This window comes from Temnothorax nylanderi, unplaced genomic scaffold (genome assembly GCF_030848795.1).
Source record: "Temnothorax nylanderi isolate EJ_2023f unplaced genomic scaffold, tnyl_v1.0 TNYL_tig0033_pilon, whole genome shotgun sequence".
Lineage (NCBI taxonomy): Eukaryota > Metazoa > Arthropoda > Insecta > Hymenoptera > Formicidae > Temnothorax > Temnothorax nylanderi.
Window position 1 is genome coordinate 1,337,909 of NW_027249095.1, and position 19,538 is coordinate 1,357,446.

Below are 19,538 nucleotides of genomic sequence, written 5' to 3' on the forward strand. Positions count from 1 at the left end.
GCGATCATCGCCAGCGTAATAAGTCAACAATACAATTACGGAAATGAATATTAATATAAATAGATCTATAAATTGCCTAAAAGGTTTACATATTTCCAAATAATCTCTTCTACACTTACAATGACGCATAGGTACTCGAGAGACTCTCCGAGCGTATCGAGTTCGCGAGGACAATGCGATCGCGATTAGCAAGATCCTTCGGGATCGAAGGATTCGTTATCGCCGTCTCGGATACGTGGCATTCCTCCCATTCTTCGTTCTCGACGGGATATCGAGACGGGCTTCTCGCCGACGGTTTCTCTGTCGCTCGACGGTGGTCGACTGTATCGTCGGTATACGATTGCCCGGGGCTCGTCTTTCTACGTGCGACCGTCGAGTCGGTCGGTCGGCAAGGAACATTTACAGAGAGGATAATAGAAAGAGAGAGGGAGAGAGGGAGAGAATGATAAGCACAGCTCCTTCGTCGTCTCGGGTTCGTGTTACCGGACTTTATTATTCGCTAATCGCTGAATGTCCGGATAAATAGATAGGCCGAGATACGGCCTCGCCGACATGGCTCCTACTCGCCCGATTAATCCCGTCGGCCTCTTACTTACAGGGGTGAAACTTTAGACGGGTATCGATGTCCTCTGTGTTACGCTGGTTACGCAGATACGCGCCGAGAAGATAATCGCTAATAGTTTCGAGCCTCCGTCGAGATAAGCCTATCAAAAGGCACGCAACAGATATTTATGCGTGAAGGCCGATAGTCAAAGAGTAAAAGAACTTTCGTAGTTTTCTCGTACACTACTACTACAAATTAATAATTAATCGATGCGCAGTGTTGATGTTAGCCTACACGTTTGTTACTGTGGTAATATTAAATATAAAATATAATACTTGGTGGTATTATATTTATTTAACGTTTATTCGTATCAAATTTAGTATACTAGATATCATAGCTATATAAATTTCAATAGCTCCCCACCATCAAAGTTTGCATTATAAATTACTATTAAATAGTAAAACACAGAATTTAATAATTTCATTCATGTAATAGAATAGCGTTGAAAATTGAACGATAGGCCAACGATGAAATAAAGCGATGTGATTTACGGTTATTAAATTCATTGATATTGCTTGTTGCCTGTTTTCTAATATACTTGCATTGAGAGTTCACTTTAGGTAAATAATTTCTACGTACGGAGTTTTCATTTCTAACGAGTTGGAAATGAAAAGAAATACACGCGCCAGTCTACAGAGTGTGAAGAATGATCTTTCTCTCTCTTTCTCTCAAACTTCTCCTTATTTTTACAACCCAATTTCGCTCAATTATGTCACTTAACGGTTCGATACGCAAAGATATGACGTTTAAAAAAAATGGCGAGTCGCCTCGGAACTTGCCTAACGAGGGCAGCGATTACGAGGCGAACCAGAAGAGAGTCGCCTGGAGTCGCCAGGCGGTCCAGAACGGATGCTGAAACAAGAGGGAGGATGCGCGGTGGCAGCGAGGCGTCGCGTCGCGTCGCGTGTTTAGATCCACGTCGCGTGAATCGGGGTGTTTAGAGCGCCCGCGTACAAGAGTTATGGTCGCTAATCCGGGAAGGCTGCGCGTGCTTCTCAGGGCGAGACTGGCGAGAGAGGAGCTGACGTATCGTTCAACGACGACAGCTCCTTGGTGGATTCCGCCGTGGAAGCCGCGACTCCGGGCCGCACCGTTCGCATTTAGACCCCGGCACTCGGCCGGGAGAAGTATCGGCAATCATTCTTTCCCAACCCTCGCTTTGTATATCCTAATTTATCGCGAGACAGATTTAATTCTGAATTCTAAATATGAATGTTTTCTATAAAATGATAATTTTTGTTAAAGAGAAAGATTACATCATTGGTGTGGATAATTCATGAATTTTGAGGGGGAAAATTTAAGAGAAGCCGCATTCGCGAGATGCGGAGAAGTTGATTTCGGAATTTCGGCTGTTTGTGTCGATTTTATAAAATGAAAGTCATGTGTGATGTACGGCTCACGGGTCACGGATCGCGCGTTCTATACATCGTTATAATTCGCGCGCGTCTTTATTCGCTGTTTAACAACGATTATACTATGCGGCGCAAGTTTATCGAGGCAATAAAGGCCGCGCGATAAAGCCGTAACGAAATAGCTGACGTATCTAATTATAGGATAGCTGATTATCGCTTAAACGCTAATCTAATTACTATATTTGCATCGCCTCTGCGCGCCGCGGCCTGATTATATTATGGTTATATTACGGTCCATTGTATGATCGGTGAAATCTAGATGTCCAAATGGAACTCCCAGCGAATTGCATATTCCTTTCTTTGTTAAGATTTTTTTCGCGCGAGATATGTCGCGTGATATATGCTCGACCTTAGGCGAATTTTTAGAGTTTGTGTTTTTGAATGACAAAATACATTTATATTATTTTCTAATTTATTAGACGGAGAGACATTTTATTAATATTTAATTTAAGTTCGTAGAAAGAGAATTCTTCACGTTTTCGCGCCTAATAATTTTCCCAAGTTTCAACAATTGTATCAACATAGTTTTTAATTATATGGCGACGCTTCTCGCTTCCAATTATCATAATCTCTGAGATGGCCTTTCTGTTTTGGACTTAGGAACACATGTACCAGCGCGATAGATTTTTTGAGGAAAGTCTGGATCGATGACCCTGTTTATTTACTTTAAAATAGGGTCACGGATGCAATCGTCGAGTATTCACATCAAAATACAGCGTAGTAAACAACAATAATCGCTTCGGAGACGATCGCTAATTTTGCGATAAGGGATATCGCGCGTGAAGAACGTTATCGCGAATAGCGCTATGTTTCATTTCGGCCTTACGAGAAATTGACAGAAGCCGCCAAAGTTTCGCGATAAGCCGCGTAATGTACCTCGGCGGAAAATGAAAAGATTCAATGAGACGATAATACAGAAATTTACTGGAAATATATGTATATCGCGTATGCACAACTAAAAATAAAATTACAAATAATTACTGACAATGAGTATAAAAACCGAAATCATTGTCCATTATTTTTTGTGGTAGAAAAATTCGCTATTCGGATAAATTCTGGCAATTGACATTTTGCTTTGGGAGGTTTGCGCGTTTTTGGGGGTATATCGCTGCTTCTTATTCCTATCACAGCTTTAATTTTGATTCTTTTAATAATTTTATCCGAGGTGTAATTTCATGCCGTAATTACGAGCTCGTAAGTGAATCGAACAATGCGTAGCGACGTTTAATCGTCAGGGTGACGCAGAGAGAAGGAGGAAAAATACGGTGGCACGGAGATAAAATCGGCCGATCCGGAGCCGACGAATCGAATCGCGAGAAATGCATGGTCGAGCCCCCTCGTCTAAAAATTAACGGCGTCTACTCTAATTAGGTAATCGACTCGACTTCGCTCATTCGTGTTTTCACGTTTCTCGCTCGCGACCGACCATTGCGCCGCGCCGCGAGGGGGCTTCTCCGATTAATCAATGCCGGACGATGGCGGGCGTGACGCCTGTGCAAAACAGGCCGCGCTCTCGCATTTCATATTTACTATCACAAAACACGATAGCGACGGAGATAATGATGCGTCGTAGCCGCCCGTCGTCTTTGACGCGGAGAAAAAAAATTGTCGAAAGAAGACGGGCGCGGTACCGTGGCGCGCAAGCGCGCCATCATCCCCGTGTTGCCTCTCTCATGTCAAAAATCCTTGTTTCATCTCGCTGAAATTAATTAACGACACAAGTTAGTTGTCTGTCGTCACGTCGTTTGAATCGCAAGCCGTTGCGTCGGCTGGCTGCAATGGCCACGATCGATAAACGTGGGTTTACGTAAGCGAGCGGTCCTCCGCGCGCGCTTCCAGCGAACTCCGGATGTTGAGATTTCGGAATCGTGACATCATTTCAACATCGCGTCATCTCGATTGTCTTACGAAAAGTTGAACAATGAATTTTCTCTAAAGTAACAACATCGTCTGCGGTTCGATAAACGCACACGATAATGTCAAATCGCGTCTATGACAATAATATCGAAGCAACCGTGACAATTTTAATGTTTATAACATAAATATTGGAGTAAAAGAAACCGCCAAAAATGGTTCAAGACAATTACGAAATAGTAAAGAAAGAGTGAGGATTATACGATTAACAAAAATATGATAACAGAAAATAAAAGACATAACATTATCCAAAATTAATATAATAATAAGTAAACTCATCGGCAAAAAATAAATGAAGAAGTCATACAAATGTGAAAGCAGGTAAAATTACTTATTCTTTCCTTTTTCTTTCTTAATTCACTGTCTTAATCTACTACTAATGTAGTAAAAAAAGTAGGTATATAACTGGGTCACGAACCCCAGGAAATGAAAGATTTCGATGTTGTCGATATTTACGACAACCACGTATGCGCATCATTGCGGAAAACGGATATGAGCTTGCGTAGCGTTGCCAACGTTGGCGTATCCTCTTCTCTTTTACGTCATGACAACGACGACGACGACGCCGACGACGACTAAGGTCGAGATACCAGACGGTGATTGGCTCACGCGGAAGATATCGCGAGATAAACTGTCGCTGAATTGACCCCCTGACCCCGGGGGGCTCTCTGTCTTTTATCCTCGTTAAGCCCCCCTCGTCCGATCCCCCTCAACTTCTTATCTTGACTGATACATTACGCGCGATTAACATTCGCAAACTTCTAACAATAGAATTTCCCTCTTTCGTTCCTTCGTATCTTACGAAAGAGATTAGAATAGTATACCGTCAAAAAAATTTTTTTTTTTGGGTTTTGGTTTCCGTGTTCTTTAGAACCTTGAAATTTTAACGAATAGCTCGTAGAGAGGTTCTGTAAAGATCTGACGAAGTTTGACAATTGAATAATTATAAATTTGTTGTCTCATTTCGTTTACTTACTTATTTTCAATGTAATTCTTTTAAGGATTCTATATATATATATATATGTATATCTTATTTTATACATAATTTGAAAAGATATAAGAGAAAGATAGCAGGGAATATATGTTTAACATGTCCTTTCTTCTTTAAATAAAATAAAATTAAAATTTTATCATTTCTGCAATTTCGGTCAATGTATCAAAAGTTTTTCTGGGGCGGTTGGATTTTTTGGAAATAATGTTACAATTACGAAATACGAAATAATCAATTAGTAGCGATTAATTGACTACCTGTATATCGAACACATGATGATAAAACGCGAGTCAGTGATCATCGCTCGCGTATAATGTTTAAAGACGCGTAGAAAAGCGGAGAAAGAGAAAGAGAGGAAGATAAAGAGATAGCTGCCGATGGAATATCGGATTTCTATTGCGAGCCAAGAATCGCCGCAAGGCTCTCGAGCCCGTTTACTAGTTGACCTCAGCCTCATCATCTCGCGCGCGCGCATCTCCCTTTCCGTCCGTCTCTTTTCTGCTCATCGAACATTTTCCATTTGTTGAAGCGATAAATGTCAAATGTCGCGATATCGAAATGTGAAAAAACATCGGTTATATAATTTTGGAATAACAAAGTTTTGTGGAAATGTGTGTTCCCGTTCATTCTGCACTCTTTTATTTTATGTATATATATAGATAAATTTTGTTTCGTGTGTAGCCTTTCTCCGGTGGTAAAAGGTAAAAAGAGCTCAGACCATTTATGGCAGCTCTGTTAATGAGCGTATTACATTTTCAGCCCCGGTTTCCTACTCTAATTGCACATCGATACGCGGTCACGTGTCCTTCCCCTTTCTTCCCCTGTGCGCGGCCCCGCCACTTGATCCCGTCGAATTACTTTGACGCAGAATTATCCATTATCCATGATATTCTAAACGCACGCGTGCATCGTTTAATTGAAGCCAGTTAACGGGATTACATTATATGGGTCAAATTAACAAAAATATATATAAAACTTTGAAAAATACGCGTATTACACGAATAGAACAGGATGCTGCATAATTTATCACGTTGAAGATACAGAAAAATCACTTCGGTTATCTCGTTTTTGTCGTGGATAAACATTCAGACACCGAAATTGGCTCATCAGATTTCCCCGAATCATTCATAGCTTGCAATCAATCCTCGAAAAAGAAGATTCGAACGTCTTTCTCGATAACACACAAACCGAGTCCGAAGAAATTAATTAATCAATGGCAACTTACAAAATGTTTATATCCGGCGGCGATAGTGCGTTTCGAAAGAAGAATAATCCGCTATCAGTAGCGAGAAATATGTTCTCGCGTATTCGTACGCGCGTACGTGCATGCACATGTACACACACACACACATACACACACGCGGAAACATAACGCGTGCTCTATGTAATACACGCCGGGTACTGTGTACGTACGTACGTACGGAGAGGGAAAAGGGTGGATAGAGAGGGAGAGAAAAAGAGCTAAGATGCATGAGTAAGCAGGCACCGAGATAACGTCGCAAACTGTTCGCCAACACACCTGACTGCAACTGGAGATTTGCTACGCGACACCCACCGGCATACATCTGTGCTCCTACCTCGCGCGAATCCTGTTCCGATCCGGGGTAATTGCGCGCCAGGACTCTTTAGAAGAAAGACAACTGGTTTTGCACTAATTTTTTAACGCGGGCACACCGGTGGGACGACCGATCGGAATATCGAGAAAAACATGGTGAATTGAAATAGAAGTTTTGCAGGACGCAATATATACAATAGATAGTATAGTGATGTGGGAGATAATCTTTAGTCTCTATTAAATCTCATGAGATAAGAAATTTCTATAATTAGCATTTGAAAGGGAAAGATATATGAAAAGATATAATGAAACAATACAAAATTAAGTCTCTATATAAATTAATACGATAAAAATTATTCTCTTATAAATCGCTTAATTATTTTCCATTCAGATATGTTGTTGCACCTCCAAGATTTTTTCAACTTTTGGAGAATATTTATCAACTCAATATTTATCGTATGATTAATGTGTCCAAGCTGGATGTGTAAATATACAAACTCATCATGAATTGAAATATAAATTATTGGATTTTCGCTATAAGATTGACTAATATTAGATAATGGGAAGTCGGTGATAAAATTATTGGATCCTTAATTAGACCTAGAAGAAAAAGATTCCACCTGAGAGCGAGGAAAGCAGAAGTAAGTCGCAAGGAGTTTCGCAATTCGGGACGGAATGCAACGATCAGCTTAAAGGAGGCTCTCGTAACACACAAACATTACGCAAATCGGCCTTCGAAGCCACAATTATTTGGAATACGACAATGCAATTGCTGCTTTCCTCGATATCCTCCGCCGCCGCTGTTTCGCCGAGCTTGCAATTTTGCCGAACGCGGAATGAGTTCACGGTTCTTGGAATGTACACGTCTTACGACTGTGACGAAATCGACGAAGGAAGGACCTCGATCGAAGCAACTTCTCGCAGATTATAATTCACAGACACATAAGTCTCTCCTCTACTAAATCTGTGCCGATTTAAATTTTGACGAAGAGTCGATTCCGAGTCATTCGTGGCCGAGAAAACGATCAGTGATTAAATTGTCGATTTTAATGTCGTCGTAATTATCAATGAGACGAAATCTATAATTTCCAAAGCGTGAAGTCGTGTCTCTGATACGTTTGGAAATACCTGACGACAATGAACGGAGTGCAGTCCACGAGAGGCTCACCCGTCGTCGAAGACGAGATGGGCTGTATCTCGTTGCCGTTCGCGTGTTCTGTCACTCCTCGCGATTCACCGAGCAGCGTGATGTCACGGCGTATTGTATTTCGCTTATCGGCGCCGGATGCCGATTCCTCGTTGTTCAACCCAGCAGCAGCATTTCAGGAATGCGAATGCCACGGTTTTCTACGACAGCGGCCAGTGACAACGGTCAGCGACAACGAAGACGATGACCTTCGCCCCGGAGATCGACTTTGCACCCCGGCTAATCGATATACCTTCTACGCGTTACGCCTCGTCTGTCGTTTCCGTTCTTTTTTTTGCGTCACGAGTATCATGCGCGAGCTTGTCTTTCTTTCGTTAAACTTCCGGTTGAAACTTTGTTCCTTCGTTAATCCGGAGTACTGTTAGGGTTGAATTTTCGCGTACAGCCGCTTCATTTAATAACAATAATAATATGATATTATTACCTTATATAATATTACGTAATATGTAATAATAATATAATATTGTTAATTGTTATAATTAAAATTTATATTTTTAATATGAAAAAAATTGACGAATTAAAGATTAATGAATTGAAAAATCGCTTAAAAATCAATGTAAATTTGAGGATTAAATATTTCGCGGAAATATGAATTCTGATCTACTTGTTTTAATCTATTAGGGCGATTTAGTGACATGCTCATATATACGAATTAAGTGCGTTTTAAATACTTAATAGAGAATACTTAATTTAGAGTCGATCAATCCGTATTCGATCTTACATTGTCGGCAGCATCGAATTTCCCGTGTTAAAGTCGGTTACGTTTCTCTGATTGCTCAGCTCGATCGAGCAGCCGGTTATTATATATAAGGTTGTTACTCATAGTATCCTTTTCTGATCGGGGGCTCTCGTGTACGTGTGTAATACCTACAGTTTGTCGCGACCATCAGGTCATTGCGGATCGCTGTTATGACAATAGCCGAGCACGGTAGCGTATCCCTGTTTTCAAAACACCGCCTCTCCTCGCGTGTACCAGGACGATCCTAGCCCTCGCTACTGCAGGAAATTGTATACCCACGAGGCCAGTAACGGGTCTGAAAAGAGAGATCTTCGTCGCGCTACATTAAAATCTCTCTCTCCTCTCCCCCTCTCCCCTTCTTTCTCTTTCTCTTTCTCTCTGTTCTCTCCGGTCGGTCCTCCGAGCGATTTCTGAAATTTGTGTTCGCTCAGGGCGATAGAGAATACGCGCGTGTTTCGCGACGGAAAAAGTCATATTTCCGGAAATATGAAAAAACTCGAACCCGGAGATAATCCGCGGGATAGAATTTCACGCTTTAATATTATTACGTAATAAAGAATCTGCGATACGAGTATAGCTATATTGAACTGATAGTTTGATGGAAAAAGGTTGTAAATGTAATATTTGAAAAGATTTTTCACAGAAAAGCTGGAAATAATTACCTATTTCGCGACGTGATATCTGTGCAATATTTAGAAAAATAAGAAATTATAATTTCAAGATTAATTTTAATAATGATGTACAGCAGTAATATTTCTCCCTTTTTTTATTATACATTTTTGTTCAATTTTAGTGAATTTAATATATACAACGAACAAAATATATTATCTGGAGGAAAGTATTTTATCAAGTCTTAAATTTAGTGCGCTGCTTAGTTGATAATCTACGTTAAATTGATTAATTTCAATATTATCTTACTGTTCAAAATCTCACTGTGAGAATAATAAAGTCTACAATTTGTGAGATACACTTAACGATTGATAAATGAATTAATTTTAATCGAATTTTTATATATCAACATATAATACTCGATGAAGTCGTAGTCCTCGGATGATCCTTTCACGGATTTATTTTGTCCTCGCACCGATCAAGTCGATTATAAAATGGAAAATGGACCATGGCTTTCTATCGAACTCGCGCCTACAGTAATTTAGCGAAAGGAGAAACTTGCGTCATTCGAAAAACGTGGAGTTCGTGCATGAGGTTCGTGAGATCATCGCCGATCGATGTGCGGCGATGTGCGTGAACACGGCACGGCACGGCACCGCGCAGCACGGCATATCCTTGTTTCCACAACACGAGCTATTCGTCAGGACGAGACGGCGCGATATCGGGAAATTTTACACCCAGCGTCCGTGTCGCGCGGACATCTTGTTTGGCGGATCCATCTCTAGCCCGGAGCACGTGTCCGCGTTTTCGCAAGCCGTAACCGTATATCATCGAACCCGGGACGATGTTGTAGATACGTAATACCTTCCCGTGCAACGAATCGAGATACACACACGGCGTTCAACTTTCAACGTTGTGATCGTTGTATTACCGAGAGATCGCAAGATGTTACCCTGAGTTCTATAAGCTATTTTTCTCCTTAGCGTTAGATATCATTGCGCTTTCAAGCGAATTTTTCATTTCTTTAGTATTTAGTTGAAAGTTCGAACTGTGTGTAACGGAAAAATAAGTATTTTAAACAGAAGGCCTTTTAAAACGATATTTTACGTAATTTTATTAATATAATAATTTTAATAAAATAAAATAATTTTAATATATTAAAGTTTAATGGAAAACTGTGTTATGTTACGTTCTTATAACATGTAGCTTTAATATAAACATAGTATAGCTTTTAATAATATTTATTAACAGTATTAAAGATAGAGAAAAAAAGAGACAAAGAGAAATATACATGATTTACATTCGTTTCGTTACTCGTAGATGCTTTGATAAGCATCCATGATTTATAATTTAATATAGGTGATAATTTGAGGGATAGAGTCTTTACGTCGCATATGATATCGCGACGCGAAGAGATTTTATAAGATATATAGTCCCATTTCCCCGCTTTCCTTACGATCGTCATTTCGCACTTTGAGAATTTCTCCCTCGCGCTTTACGCATGCACAAAGCAATTTGTGCGGCCGTTAACGTCCGCGGTTAACGACTCGTAATACGATGTCAATTACACAGTGGTGTAAACCGCAAATTTGCTCGTCAACGTGTCTCCGTGATCACTCTATGCTCCCCGTTCTCGAGACAATGATGTAAAGACCAAGCAAATTAAAGGAAACTGACAGAAAAAGTTATATATGAACAATTTATTTATATTTATTATGATATCTTTACGATTTTATCTGTAATGTATAAAAATTTATTATCTATATAGACTAGCCAACTGTTAATTTTGAAAATCTGGAATTGGTAAAGAAATGTTTGGGCATTTTTCTATTAACGATTTCACTATACCAAATAATGAGAGATAATATTTTGAGAGATAATAACGATAATGGAACGACGACCGCCTTGTTTGCGTCGGTTAATTAGATAAACTTTTGTCAAGAGTGGTCAAGCTGACTTTCGCTCTTCCGCTCCATCCGCATTTTGCATCGCTCCGGGTTCGTTCGCTTTTATCCCCGCTTCTCTCTTTTTCTTCCTCTTTCCCTATTTCGCCCGCGGCGCGGCGGTGCGCACGTAAGTTATCGGTGTCCTGTTACATCCAGTTCCAGTTACACGTGCCGCGGGGCACCGATGCATTCGATACTGCCCCCCGTGCGCTCTCGTACGCAGCAGCACTTCCGAGTACACGCGACTCTCTCTCACTCCCTCTCCCATCGCCGTCTCTCTCTCCGGGGTTTTCCGTTTTGCGATTTTAATGCAAAAAACAGATTCGTGAAAGAAAATTCAATATTGCTGCAAAACATGTTATCAGACTTTTGCATAACACGGCAAATTATCGGCAAATATTCGAATTGTTGTTCTAGTCTCTGAATTTCTTTCCAAATCTTTTTCGTGCTTTTTGCAAACGTATTTATATTGCTGAGAATAAATGTTCTTGTTATTACTCTTACTGATTTTATATCGTTATCCTTTGTGTCATAAATCGTACGCTTTAAAAAAAAATCTTTAAGCTGTGCGCCTATAACGAGTCCAAAAATTAGTCAGACGTCTAAAGCTCGCGCTCGTCAAAGGGTTAATTTGAGAAACGGCGTTATCTCAATATCGCCGGAGCACGCTAGCGTGCTCGTTCTCTCTCGCTCGTGCTTTATCGCTTCATATATCGACTCCTGGCACTAAACATAAGACCCGTGTGGGCCTCGGGTGTCCCGAGGCACACAAGTTCCTTTTAAATAGGTCAATTGTTTTGCCCGGACGAGATTTCTGAGAATTGCGTGGCACGTTCACGCGCGGGCGGATCAGTCGATCGATGGATGGAGCGCTCAATCCATTGTCCAGGTTCTCGGAGTGACCGCCACGTCCGATCGTCGTCTCAGAATTCGCGATCGCTCGCTCGGCTTTCTGATAATTTCGTTGCCGCAACTTAAAATGCTTCCTTCATCAAAGTAAAATTAAATTATGAATATTAAATTAGTGATCGTATGTGCGGGCGAGCTACAAGAATTTCGGAAGTTTATGTAAGAAAAAGAATTACGATATTCAAAATCGAATGAAAGTTTCTACAAAAACTTACTGTGCTTGCTGCTCATCAACTATCACTGGAAAAGTTATCGGTACAAAAGATTTGCCGTTTTTCTATCAAATTTTATATTGAATAAGGTTGGAGTAGAAAATTGCGATTATTGGAATAAAAGAATTTTGTTCTAGATGGAACGAAGAGTATACTGAAATCCGTGGTGACAATCTTACTCCGATTTTGTTAAATCTTTTTAACTTTATTTGAGATACGTGACGAACCTTTTGCATCGAACTAATAAAAGGATTACAAATAGTTATTTATTATTTTATAACAGTAATGAGGCTTTTTTGACTATAACTGGCAATCTTTATTAATAAGTCTCACGACGTTATTAATTTTTCTTTTCTCTTTAATCCATGAACTCATGTAGTTATTTGTAGCTTAAACAAATTCCGTTCTGTTTCTTTATAGTCTTTAGATCTGACGTGCAGGCACACTGTGACTAGCGAAAGTCTTTGTTATTTGCCACTTATCATAAGGGCCACAACCCATGGTCGAAACGTCGTGACAAGTTAACATTTAATAAAGGTGGCCAGTCAGGTCGAAATAAATAACTATTTGTTAATTATTACTGGCGAAACAAAATATTAACTTCTGTCTAATAAAAAGATTTCGCTTCTAATATATATACACAGATATACATACAGATGTGGTATAATAAAGTGGAGTTTCTCATATTGTTTGTTTCAGTGAGCGGTTTCGTGTCTGAGCTGCAGAGCGGCTGCATCGGCGGCAACGCGAAGGACCTCGACTCGTCGTCGGTGCCGGGCAGCCTGGGCCGTGGTTTAACGCACCACGTCTCCCTGAGCCACCACCACCACCACCACCATCATCATCCCCATCACAGTCTGCACAGCCCCAGCTCGGTGGTCTCCATGCACACCACCGCCACCACCGCCGCCGGCTCGACACACCATCACCTGGACGACAAGGGCTCGTCGCCCGTCGGTGCCCTTCACAGCACGACCAATAGCAATCCCTCCACGCCGTCCGCACCCTCCACGCCCACCGCGGCCACCACCGACAGTACCGCGACCACCGTCGCGACCGGCACCAACAACGGCGCCAACGGCGCTTCCACCGCCACGAACAGCAAACCGCCCTTCAGCTACGTCGCCCTGATCGCCATGGCGATACAGCAAAGCACGCAGAAGAGGGCGACTCTCAGCGAGATCTACGCCTACATCACCGCCAAGTTCCCGTATTTCGAGAAGAACAAGAAGGGATGGCAGAATTCGATCAGGCATAACTTGTCGCTGAACGAGTGCTTCGTCAAGGTGCCCCGAGAGGGTGGCGGCGAGAGGAAAGGCAATTTCTGGACGCTCGGTAAATTAATGCCATTTTTTTTATTAAAGTATCGCACGTTTTACCAGCTTTATTCATCTCCATTGCGAAAGTGGCCGAATTATGAAGGATTATTGGAAATTGTTAATTTTCTAATTTTTGAATTTGCCATCTCGGTTTTCAATTCCCGAATTTTCTTTCTACTTGTTTCTACCAACGAATTTTTCTTATAAAAAAATAGCTGAAGTTAGAGATATAAATTGATTCATAATGTATTTCAAAGTAAATATCTTTAATTCCTTTTAAGAGTTACTGTCTATTTAAACAATTAGATACATTTTTATGGCAAGTTGTTTGCGTCCTAGTGGGTATTCGTTGTAAAACGTGTTTTCTGCGTCATCGTAGATCCGCAGTACGAAGATATGTTCGAGAACGGCAATTACCGAAGGCGGAGACGAATGAAGCGTCCCTACAGAAACGCTCCGTACCACAAACCGCTCTTCGGCGATCCGTTCTCGGCGACCCACGTACATCTGGGACCCAGGAACATTTTCGGCCATTCACCCCCTTCGTACGCTCCCACCGCTTATACGCGATACGATACGAGGTATTCAATTTTTTGCCAGAATATCATGAAATAATTATCACATACTCTCTAAATCTGAATCAGTGAATGGTCACTGATATCAGTGACTATTCACTGATTCAGATTTAGAGAGTACGCTATGCAAATTCAGTTCACGACTGAAGACCTTAGAGCGAGAAAAGACTCCCGTTCAACAACACCTGAATCTTAATTAATTAAAAATATGTGTGTATCTTAATTGTAATAATATATTCCTCCTCGAATTAGTACTAAACTTATTTTCATTGTAGCGCATGGAGTCTCCAACAATCGCAACTCTCATATAGCCATTGCCAGTCGGTGAGTTCTCATGCTAAAGATCGTTATATGTCCATTATATAAAAATTCTTTTATAGATTTTATTTATATCGTGAGAATCTTTACAACGGAAGGATACTTCGAGCAAAGATATTTTTCTTTAATTTATTATAATGGAGACTAACGCCTAAATCATCTATATTTACCAAACTTTTCTTATTTTTTGCTTTAGATTCATCTCTCGCGAAAGTATTAACACAGAATTACAGTAATTTAATTTAGTTTCTCATAAGCGGCACGTACGAATACCTAAATAGTTTATTATAATTCGGCCGAGTCATTGGAGGTCTCTTTGATCACAGCTGCAGCCGCAATTGCAGCCGATGCAGTCGATGCAAATCCCGGCTATGAACGGCTACAGTCAACTGGGTAGTTCGTTAAGTGAGTCACTATTCTCGCACTTTGCACCCTCTTTGGTCGAGCGGGGTAACGCTGAACGACCAGACAAAGCGTTTCAAGGCAATTACCTGGATGTTCCAGGTGGAACGGCCGGATCGCCCGGCTCCATGGGCGGCGGCACTTTCGGCAGCAGTTTCGCCGCGTGCAGCAGGAGGCACGAATCCGCGATGGCCACGGATACGATGCCCGGGAGATGCTACTGGCCCGAAAGTGAGCGCGATTTTAATAAAAAATTAAAACCCTAACGTTTCCTAACGCGATTCCAAACAAGCGGACCAGTTTTTTTTTGTTTTTTTTTGTAAAATACATAACGCGTTCGCAGAATACATATTGAACTTGAGCGTCGGACGACGTTATGTGAAAGACGCATGACAATTTAATCCTAGCTCGCCACATCCAGTGGACCGCTGAATGTTTTTCGGTTTTCTAGTTGCAATCTTTTTCTTATAAAATCATTTTCTTGACCTGATATTATCGTATACATTATACATGCTATTCAGACTCTGTACTTTCAATTCCTACATTGCAAGCTTAAAAATATTAATTAGAATGAAAATAATAATGCGACAAAGTCGAGCGGAACGCGGCGAATTAAGAACTCGAAGATAAGTGTGGCTAGCTAGGGCTAATATACATCGAGATTTTAGGCCTGTTCGTTTTAGTTGAACTTCTTGGTTCATCTTTTCTCTTTTTCTCCCCAACGTAAAAAGCAAAAGTGAAAAGATGAACCGTACAAGAAATCAAGCTAAAACGAACAGGCCTTTTTTTCACGCGGGCGGGCGGTCGTAAATACCGCGACATATACGCAACTCTTTTTAACGATTTCATCGGAATCGTCTGACGATTGTCGCAGTGGTAAACGTGAAGGAGGAGCCCGGGACCAACGCCGTGTCGACCAGCGTCGGCGTCGGCGTCCCGTCCGGCATGATGGGCTCCGCGACGTCGTCGGGCGTCTCCACGACCGGATTCGCGCCGATGGAGTTCCAGACGCGTTCCAAGTGCTTTATGTGAACACGTGAGGAACCGACCGACGCCGTCAAACAGCAGCAGCGCTACGTGCCACGTGACGAAGCGACGACGCGACGTTGCGAGGATCGAGGGACGATCCTACGTGATCTATCGCGCGGCGCGTTAGATCGCGACGAGATGGATTCGCTATTCGACGAACGGTGAGCGATGCATGCGACCCCGCGGAAACGCATCTCTCGACGATGGTATAATGCGGATTATATTCAACAAATATTATCGAGTAATATCTGATAATCGATTTAGCGATGTTTTTGGATGGCCGTTCGCGAAATCTAACCGCGCTGGGGGGGGGGGAGGGGGGGAAATACAACGTAAACGTTTGTGAAACTCGTGTAATTGCTATTGTTGTGTTAATTCGATGTTAAAGGTATATATGTTACCTCGTGCTGCATCTTTGCTGCGTAGATGCGCTCGTTCACGCTCGTTAAATACGTAAGCGACACGCAATACGTACGAAGGTAATCCGCGCTTATCGTGCGAAATATTACGACACGTATGCGATATGATGATTTCTCTCGGCGATCCCTGAATCTTTATCGCGAGAGTGGCAGCTGCGAGATCGCGCCCTATCGCGGTCCCGAGTCCCGATCGGTCGCAGATCGTCGCGCGAGATGAGAACGACACGCAGGGTGATCGTGAAGAATAATCGTGAAAATTTCTCGGCTTTATCCTCGTTTTTTCGACGATATAACACGTTTGAAAATACCTCTATCTTCGCACATTGTTTTCGACTGCTAGACAGTATTTAATATCTTGACGAGAGAGGCGAGAGGCAAGGGGAGTTTGTTCACAATGGAAATGAAAAAATGAGATATCGTTTCCATCGCGATAGAACAGAAAAAAACGCGTTTCTTTCTGGATTAATTAACACAAGTCTGCATGATTTTGTGGTCGGGAAGAGGAAAGTAGGTTCCTATAGTTTTTTGTGCGCTGAATCCGAATTTGCAAGCAAAGATGTCCTATCGTCAGGTTTACGAGAAAAATGAGGTTAAAGCCCTTAAAAACACGTTTTTATTACAAACTTCTTTTGAAGATTAGCTATAATAAAGTAAGACGATTGCCCTATTTTGGACCTCTGCAAAACCATTGCAAATAGTAAAAATTTCAAAAGTGGATTTAATACATGGGATTGGAGATGTTTTTTTAACCCGAAAACGGACTGTTTATTCATTTTTTTTTTTTTTAATAAACAGTCACTTGGTGGATATTTTTACATCCCAATTAAAAGTCATTGTTATTAATTACATATTGCATATTTTTGATTGTTCTATAATTTATCAGTATTTGAGAACAATATGTATATAGATTTAATAAACATTTTCTGAAAAAAGTAAGGAGAAACAAAAATATTTTAAAAACGAAAAAAGCACATTAAAATTACTGTGACGTGAGTTTTATTTTTTCGACACTAGAGTGTTTAAGTAGCCCCAGGTGCCCGTTCTCGGCACCTTGTTTAAACAATTATAATTGTTTAATAAAACAAGTTTTTTTTTAAATTTTGTATTAAAAAAACATCTCTCTCTTCAATCCTATGTATTAAATCTATTAAAAGTGCTGTATTGCAATAGTTAATTTACTGTTTTGCAGAGGTCCAGAATAGGGCAATCGTCGTAGGGTAGAGCGGGGTCAAAAGTAACAACTCAAATATCTATAGTTATAGGCATAGATGCGAATGCTTCTGTTGATTAACGGATGAAGCTGAACAAGCTATAACGTGTCTCAGAACGCCTGCGGCCTGGGTATTGAGTGGACGTGTGCAATAAATAAAATATGTTTTTGAGGCCGTAAAGTAGTTTCTTCTGACAATCTTAAACTTTTAATATAATATATCCACTGCAAGTAAGTTCTTTTTCTTTTAGGTTATATTTGAGTTTCGTTATTTTTGCTTATAATAATTATTACTTATTCATTTTTGGCATTTTATTATTAAAAATTTTAAGTCAAAGTTCAAAAACATATTCGGGACGATTGTAACAACTGTGATTCAAAGTAATTTTTATTTGTACTAGTCCTTAAAGACATTGTGTTCCTATTATTTAAAAATATAAGAACAAAAAATGTTTATAATTAAATGAACAAAGTTAATGTTTTCTATAATTGATATAAAGAAGTTATGTTTTAATAGAATAAGATTTTATTTTACTTCTTTTGTATGAGAATATGAATATTTTAGTTTGTTTTTGTTAATATAAGAAAAATTATTATTTTTCATTGAATAAACATTTTTTATTTTGATTATTTTAAAACTGTTACTATCGATCTCCTATAGTGTTGCAACCGACCCGGAGTCGGGGGCGATTGTAACATTTTCCCTCGTTTATGTTTTTGATTAATAAATTCTTATTCGGTTTATCACAAGATTTAAATAGGAGGATTTCCATAAAGTGAAATGATCACATTAACTTAGGGTATCAAGAATTTTTCTTTTACTGTAATAGTTCTTCCACAATCAAGTTCTAAAGTCAAATTGTTACTTTTGACCCCGCTCTACCCTACTTTATTATAGCTAATCTTGAAAAATAGTCAAAAACGCGTTTTTGGGAGGCTTTAACTCCATTTTTCTCCTAATGTGGTAGACCATTTTTGCTTGCGGATTCGGATTCAACGTACAAAAAACTATAGAAAATAATACTTTTTTTTTTTCAAGAAAAAAATGAAATTTTGTAGACCTGTAATTCTGATAGAAGAAAAAAAACGTTATTCCAGATACGAGAGTTATGACCGACGGTGCGCGCAAAATTTTTACGTGTTTAAGCGCGCTTTTCGCGTTTCTTTGCGCTAGAACGATCGAACGATATTTCTATTGCGGTATGAACGTTTGCGGAAGCGGTAGCTCTTAGTTAATACGAACCCATTGTAAGAAGAGCGATGCAGAGTAGAGAAAAGCCGTCTTGTTGTAGAGAGTTCTTTTATATATATAGATATATATAAATATATAGAATTTAATAGAGCTATACATATATGTTTCATCGTACAAATGTACGTTTTATGTGAACTATGCAGATTAGAACGAAATTGTTTCTGCGACGATTACGATGTAAATATAAAATTAGCGTAGACATAGTAACGACTTTAAGAAAACTCATACTGCGAATTAATCTTATGTATAAACCATTAAAATTGGCTTCTATTAAATGTAACGCTCCGTGTTCAAGTTATTATACACCGAGATCGTGTATGAGCACTTTGTGGCAGCTGCGGTATAGTGGTGAAAATCCACGTGTAAAGAAAAAGTGTAACAGCGACTATATAAGAGATGATGAAAATAAATCTTAATTATTTATCATCGAAAAGTACAATCCTCTTTCAGGAAGTCATTTCACTCGAGAGAGTTTTGTTATCAAACCACTTCGATTTAGATATTTTAATTTACAATTACAGGAATCTATCCGAGAACGTATAAAAATGTCGAGCTCCACTTTCAACGTTATAAAAATTATTATTAAAATATGCAATTGCACGCGTGACATTTATTATGACATTTGCCTGATATGACGCGTCGTGTTATTATGTAAACGTCATACTAACAATAAATATTATGTAATACGCCAAATAAATATCATTCCAATTTACACAACGCGACGCGTTATTAGATAAATGTCATATTCAATATTACATGTTTAAAACGTTGTATTCTAAATATTTCTAACTTCGTTAACGAGGCTTTGCCTTTTATTCAACATTTTAATATATCGCGAGACAGAAATAACCGATCCACAAGGAAGAAACTTGGAAAAAACGGTTGCCCGAAAATAGTTTCTACGCGGTTTCGCGCT

General features: G+C 39.9%; 1 protein-coding gene across 3 annotated transcripts in view; it reads left to right on the plus strand.

The window, feature by feature from the left end:
• LOC139770863 (uncharacterized) overlaps window positions 1-19,055 on the plus strand; it is a 30,696-nt gene extending 11,641 nt beyond the window's left edge. Inside the window, exons 4-9 of one of the 3 annotated variants that reach the window (XM_071703122.1) lie at window positions 12,798-13,433; window positions 13,797-13,998; window positions 14,268-14,316; window positions 14,637-14,715; window positions 14,785-14,943; window positions 15,587-19,055. In XM_071703122.1, coding sequence (XP_071559223.1) covers window positions 12,798-13,433; window positions 13,797-13,998; window positions 14,268-14,316; window positions 14,637-14,715; window positions 14,785-14,943; window positions 15,587-15,744 — 1,283 coding nt within the window. In that variant the 3' untranslated portion in view covers window positions 15,745-19,055. Of the gene's footprint in view, window positions 1-12,797; window positions 13,434-13,796; window positions 13,999-14,267; window positions 14,317-14,636; window positions 14,944-15,586 lie in introns of all 3 variants that reach the window. The other 2 variants (XM_071703123.1, XM_071703121.1) reach the window with 2 other exon arrangements.
• The last annotated feature ends 483 nt before the right edge of the window (window positions 19,056-19,538 follow it).